Source organism: Hibiscus syriacus, unplaced genomic scaffold (assembly GCF_006381635.1).
Source record: "Hibiscus syriacus cultivar Baekdansim isolate YM2019G1 unplaced genomic scaffold, ASM638163v2 tig00110384_pilon, whole genome shotgun sequence".
Lineage (NCBI taxonomy): Eukaryota > Viridiplantae > Streptophyta > Magnoliopsida > Malvales > Malvaceae > Hibiscus > Hibiscus syriacus.
In genome coordinates, this window is record NW_024062715.1 from 2,444,729 (window position 1) to 2,451,792 (window position 7,064).

The 7,064-nt window shown below is 36.2% G+C and overlaps 1 protein-coding gene across 1 annotated transcript; it reads left to right on the forward strand.

Annotated features, from left to right (window-relative positions):
* The first annotated feature begins 1,072 nt into the window (after window positions 1-1,072).
* On the forward strand, window positions 1,073-6,732 carry LOC120121960. The gene is given in 9 exon segments (XM_039141222.1): window positions 1,073-2,360; window positions 2,864-4,404; window positions 4,657-4,797; window positions 4,799-4,832; window positions 4,917-5,123; window positions 5,327-5,500; window positions 5,733-5,930; window positions 6,062-6,172; window positions 6,313-6,732. Coding segments are annotated over 9 exon segments (3,426 nt in total). The 5' UTR covers window positions 1,073-1,673; the 3' UTR covers window positions 6,646-6,732.
* Window positions 6,733-7,064: the final 332 nt, after the last annotated feature.

Sequence of the window (7,064 nt, forward strand, 5' to 3'; positions counted from 1 at the left end):
TCAAGAATTATTTGCACCTTATTGAGATGGCGCGTTGTTGTTAACATTTTTCCATTGTGTTTTTTAGGGTAAATTACACAAATAATCATTAATCTTTACACTTTATCTTATTTCACTCACTGTACTTGAAATCCATTCAATTTTCTCATAAAATTTAACATAATTACATTTTTGGTCACTCAACCGTTTTCTCACTAAACGACGTTATAAATGAGTTTTGGTGAAAATTTTGTTTTTATAAAATGGTTTTATTTTTATGCCGTTAAATATTTAATGACTGAGTGACCAAAAATGCTAATTGTATTAAATTCAGTGAAGAAATTGAACGGATTTAAAGTACAATAAGTAAAATAGAAGAGAGAGTAAAATTTAGTGATGATTGGTGTAATTTATCTTTTTTTTAAGTATCCATTGTAGCTTATCGAGAAACACGCTTATTTTGACCAACCCTAATTTTTTAACACAATTTTCTTAATCAATCATCTTTCTTAAATAGGATAACATCATGAATCCAAATTTGAGTAATATACCCTTGTAATTATAAGAATTATTAATGTCATCCAAATCCTTTTTTTTTTCAAAGTAAGATTTATTATTGTATTTAACATGTGTAAATGTAGACATAAATACAATTTTTTAATTAATCTAGGATGATTATAACTTTACAAGGTAATATTTGATTAAAAAACTCAATTATTTGATAATACACTAAAAAATCTTTACAAACGTCGTGCTCGAACTTGAGACCTCTAAAGATAATAATAATCTCTTTAATTATTAAGGTCGTTCGATTCATGCATAAATACAATTCTTTAAATATCTAAGATTATATATATATGTGTGTGTGTGAACTCATAAAAAAAAATTATTGTTTATACATTTAACTAGAATCCAAAACTTGTCCATAGTATAGGGACTGATAGCATTATTTTACCAAATAGAAACGTCTCTTCCCATAAAATTGCGACATTAGCCATTTCCTCGTCTCCCCCCTTTTTCAACCACATTATTCAAAGTTCAGACCCTTTACTATTCAAAATAATAAGTTTTTTTTTTGAAAAAAAAATTCTTCTTCATTTCTTGTTTGATTCCTCATCATCTACCTAAAAACTCTCTACTGTTAGCCTTTCTCCTCTAAGTACATTCCCTATCTCTCTCTCTCTCTCTCTCTCTCTTCACATGATTCTTTTTTCCTGGGAATATCCAATATTCTGTCTGCAACTTTATTTTCCCAGAGTTCAATGATGTTTGCATGAATTGCTTGTCCTTTTGTGTGTCTGATTCGTAGTCCCGAGTTTAATGGTGTTTGCATGAAATGGGTTGCTTCTCTTTCCTATCACTGATTCATAGATTCATTGCCATCTTTGTTTGATTGCAACTGCCATAATATTTTAAACTTATTTTTTTTTATAAAATGAAAGGGTTCAATGTGTACTTCTCTCACAATTTGTTTTGTTTGAGCATCAATTGTCGGTCGTTTCCTTGTTTTTTTCTCGGATTTTAAAATATTTTCTTTCCACTGGCTGTTTGCAGGTAGAGATTCTCTTCATTTTTTATCTACATTAATTGTTTTCGTTACCTGAAGAAACATTGTTAATCCTTTTTTTTCAATTTTTTTCTCTACAGATCATATCAATCAAGATTGAAAATTTTGTTTCTTTGGAGTTCCAGCAATGGTTCTTGGCCTAAGAACTAAGAGCAGAAAAGGTAGCTTTCATCAGCTTGTTTACACTGTAAATGTGAAGGAGATTAATCCTTGGTCACCACTGCGATCAGCTCAATCCGTTTTGCTTCAATGGGAAAATGGTGATCAGAGCTCTGGGGTCTTAACTTCTGCCATTGATAATGGTAAGATCGAGTTCGATGAATCTTTCCAACTTATATTTACTTTAGAAGCATCCCGTAAGAGTACGAATCGTGAGAGTTTCATTAAGAACTGTTTAGAGTTCCACTTGTATGAACCTAAGAAAGATAAGGTGTCTAAAGGTCAACTTTTGGGATCTGCAATTGTAAACCTTGCTGTTTATGGTATTCTCAAGGAAACCGCATCCATTAGCATTCCTTTTAACATGAAGAGGAGTTCTAGAAACATAGAACAGCCGGTTCTTTATCTTAACATCCAGCCATGCGAGAAAGATAGCCCGAGTTCATCGACTAAAGGTGGCTTGTCGAAAGAAGTGTCACTAGACAAGGATGGCAGTGAATCTGTTTCTGAATCCATAAATGAAGGAAATGACAAGGAAACCGAGATTGCTTACTTTACGGATGAAGATGATGATGATCTTTCCTCAAGGTCATCCCAGACTATTTCTTCATCTGTTTTTGATCATTCTAGAGAGTCACATATTCAACATGACGAGGTACTTAAGTTCAACATTCTGCTTTTGTTATTTGTTTCCATTTTCATTGAATTGTCTCTTTAACTGTTGTTGTCTTTGAATTTGGGTCAATGATTGGATTAGTTTTGTGATTATTGGCTTAGCAGACTCTGATCTTTAGGCATTGCAAATGCTATTGTTAATTGGAATGCGATTTCAACTCGGGACCTTCTCTAAGGTAAGGCGTGGCTGGCGATTAGGCCATGCCTTGGCCTCAAACATGCTATGATTGAAATCAACTGAGTTAATCTTATATATACAGTCATTAATTTGTAGATATGAAAAATACAATCCCTCTTTAACCATTACGCAAGCATAGCTATTAGTTTGGGGCATGCACCAGATGACAGTTTCTTATCTATGACTTCAAGCATGATTCTGTCCTAGGAGGTCTGTCATAGTTCTGGTTAATTTGGTGGCTGTCAATGCAATCTTAGCAAAGCTGGTATTTCAAATGTTTAATTGCGTGACATTATCGATGACAGAATGGATCAGAATCAACCACTGGTGGGATTGAAAGCCTTGGGGTCACTATTCCCTCTAGTGGAGCATGCACAAACTCAGGGATAACTCCAGCCGTTGAAGCATTCAAACATGTAGATAGGAGGACTAATACCTCGTCTTTGATAGACTTGCTCTCTGATCCCAAGAATCTTGTAACTAATCCCATGGCTAAAGTTGCATCCTCGGAGACGAGTGTTACCATTCCAATAGATACGAACTTAGACCATGTAAAGGATACAGGTTTGTCCTCCAACCCTGAGAATCCTGTAACTTATCCTGCTGAAGTTGCATCTTCCGAGATGAGTGTTACCATTTCAGTAGATACGAACTTATACCATGTAAAAGATAAAGATTTTTCCTCCAACCCCAAGAATCTTCTAACTTATCCGGCTAATGTTGCATCTTCAGAGACAAGTGTTACTATTCCAGTTGATACGAACTTAGACAATGTAAAAGAAACAGATCTGTCCTCCAACCCCAAGAATCATGTAACTTATCCAGCTAAAGTTGCATCTTCAGAGACGAGTGTTTCCATTCCGGTTGATACAAATTTAGACCATGTAAAAGATAAAGATTTGTCCTTGAACCTCAAGAATTCATTAACTTATCCCATGTTTGAAGTCAAATCCTCAGAGGCGAGTAATACCATTCCAGTAGATATGAACTTAGACAATGTAAAAGATAAAGACTCCCATACCAAAAGAGAGAGTGACAGAAAATCATGGTGGCATGATCAAAGCCATGTAGACAGATCCTTAAGTAGTATTTCACAAATTGGTCATTGGAAGGGAAATGAGGAGAAAACACTGTGGGAAGACGAGCTGGATAGCCAGATTTTGAATGCTGATGAATATTCTCTGCAAGACAGATTAGGTTTTATACCAGCACAAGATTCTACTGGAAAGAAAATTACTTCGAGGAGTAATACTTTTGCATCCTTCTTGGAAACAACTGAAGTCAAGGGTGGTTTGGTTGCAAATAATAGACAAAAGCATGTGGCACCTCTTCAGTCGCATTTTGACAAAGCTAAGAGTAATGGAGTGACAAAGAAAATTCAGTTCGTGGAGAAGGAAAAAGAAAATGGTATTCCTGAGGATATTCCAAATGACAACACAAGTGATATGCATAGTGAAAGGGAAGAAACCTCAAATATTCAGTTCATGGAGAAGGCAAAGGAACCTGATATTCCTGAAAAGATGCATAACGGTTCTACTAATGACACATGTAATGAAAGTGAAGAAAATGCAAATAGCTTTTCCATCGGCAAACTTGAATTGGAGTCCAAAATTGAAATGCTTGAAGAAGAATTGAGAGAAGCTGCTGTTGTTGAGGCTAGTCTTTATTCTGTAATTGCGGAGCATGGGGGTTCTACAAACAAGGTTCATGCTCCAGCTAGACGACTTTCTAGATTCTATATTCATGCTTGCAGAACAGGTAACACAGTTAAGAGGGCAAGTGCAGCAAGGGCTGCTGTTTCAGGATTGGTTTTGGTCTCTAAAGCATGCGGAAATGATGTTCCAAGGTGTGTTCTAAAACTTTCTGTAATTCATTTATTTATTTTTAAGTTTAGAAAATGAAACTGGCAGGTTTTAGCTTCTATATTTTCTATTATCAAATATGTTAGTTTGCACTTAGCTTTTCATTTTTAGAAAAGAAAATCTATGTTCTCGTACCTACTTGCATCTTTGTTTCCTTATAATTTTCCTTTCATTTATTGAAATACTTCTCTCTGTCAATTTGCCCCGTTTGATCATTCCAATTCTGTTATTTATAGGTTAACATTCTGGTTTTCAAATTCAATTGTATTGAGAGCAATTGTCAGCCATGCTATTGGGGAAATGGTGTTTGAGGACACCTCTCGTCCACAAGAGGTAAGCGATTCAACAGAAAGTTCTAATGATTGGGAGGACCCTCAACTTCTCCAGAATAATCGAGTCTGTCTGGTGGCAGGTCAATCCTTTTCTTTAAAAGTTTATGCATCATATCGTCATCTGAGTTCATATCTGACACTATTTCTTCCTATATACTTGCCAGACTTTGACTCCACATATGCAGTCTGATGCAGCAAAGAGCTCAATCTCAAGGAAAACATCAACCAGAAGATACGGATTAGGTGATCAAGAGCAGGGGAATTTTTCGATCGAGCTTTGGAAGAAGGCTTTTAAAGATGTCTGTGAGAGGCTTTGTCCAATTCGAGCTTACGGACATGAATGTGGTTGCTTATCCGTGCTAGCTAAATCGGTATTACCATACATAATATATTATAGTTTATTTTAATGTATGCATAAAAACCTTGGCCTCGGAGTCTACGTTTCTTCATGTTCATAATGTCTATTTGTAATATGATATGGTCACAGCCTTGTTTCTATTAATTTAATGATCTAATTGTTAATGCTGTTGACATGCAAATTTGACCTTAGCGTTGTTTTCTGTTCCATGATTAGGTCATTGAGCAACTGGTGGGTAGATTGGATGTTGCAATGTTCAATGCCATTCTTCGTGAATCAGCCGATGAAATGCCAACAGATCCTGTTTCCGATCCGATATGTGATTCGAAGGTTCTCCCTATTCCTGCAGGCAAATCAAGCTTTGGGGCTGGTGTACAACTGAAAAATGCTGTGAGTAATTGGTTGCTCTCTTTGTTGAGCTGCTTTAGCTCTCTCTATGCAGTTACGGATCTTTGTCAAATTTCTTATTTGCTGGAGATAGTTAACTCTTTCTATTAATATGCATGAAGGATTGAGATAGGCTTCGAATGTGCTTCAGAGAAGTTGCTTTAATAATGAACAAAGTAAGCAAGAGGTTATTATGAGTATGGCATTCCACTAAAAGCTTATTCTGTGTTAGCAGATTGGAAACTGGTCAAGATGGCTAACCGATCTATTCGGTATTGACGATAATGACGTTCCTGAAGATAGCAATGAAGTTGGTAATGAAAAAAATGCTGGATATGAGGCTTCATTCAAGACCTTCTGTCTCCTTAATGCATTGAGCGATCTCATGATGCTTCCACCCGATATGCTTGCTGATCCATCCACACAGAAAGAGGTATAGTTCTGGCATTATATATGTGTGTGTGTATGTAGTATTGTTACTATTGTATATATACCTCATCCCTTTTCTGCTTCTGTATACATATCTGTTAAATCTCATTTTCCGTTCAAATTTTGTTGTTGTAGGTATGCCCCAAGTTCGGTGCACCACTGATCATCAGGGCTCTTAACAATTTTGTGCCAGATGAGTTCAACCCGAACCCAGTTCCAGCGGCAGTTTTTGAAGCATTAGAGGAGGTATGTCATGAGATATAGCACCCTCGGATTAAAAAAGTTTGCATAAAATGAACTCTCCACTTCATTTGTCACCCTGGATTCTTCCATGTTTATGGTGCCGGACTTTAGTTTTCCTGACTGATATGTTTTCTCGTATTCAGAATATTTCCGAGGCTGTGGACGAGTCCATCACAAACTTTCCATGTATGGCTAACCCGACAGTCTACTCACCACCTTCGGCGGCTTCCCTAACAGGCATTATCGGATTGATTGGAAATCAAGCCTTGCAAAGGAGTAGATCATCAGTGCTTAGAAAATCATACACCAGTGATGATGAGCTCGATGAGTTGGATTCGCCAATCAGCTCGATCATTATCGAGAACCCCCGCGATTCAACCACTGCAAAAGGACCCAATTGGATGAGAACTGGAGAGGGAGGGCGGAAAGTTGTTCGATATCAACTAATCCGAGAGATATGGAAGGATGGTGAATAATGTATCTTTTATGTTTGAACCCCTTGCTCTTCACTGAAGGTGGTTTTTGTATATGTAGGCTGTTGTATCGAGTTGTTGGAGTGAGCAGACAATGTCGCCCACCATAGAGCTCGAACCAGGATCACAAGATTAAGAGCATTGTACTCTACCGACTGCGGGCAACTTCTTCATTTTTCTAGTATAAATTTATATTATCTACTAAAAATATAACGTAAATTACTAATATTAAACCCTAACGAACAAAACTAAGAAAATTAAAGCATTCGCTCACCGTGGAGCTTGAGACAACGGGAAATTTGTTAATGACACAACATATTCTACGTCAATTATAATAATTGTAATATAAGTAATTAAGAGTAAAGTTAAAATATGGTCATTAAATTATCAAAAATATTATTAGAGATGTTATATTAATGGTT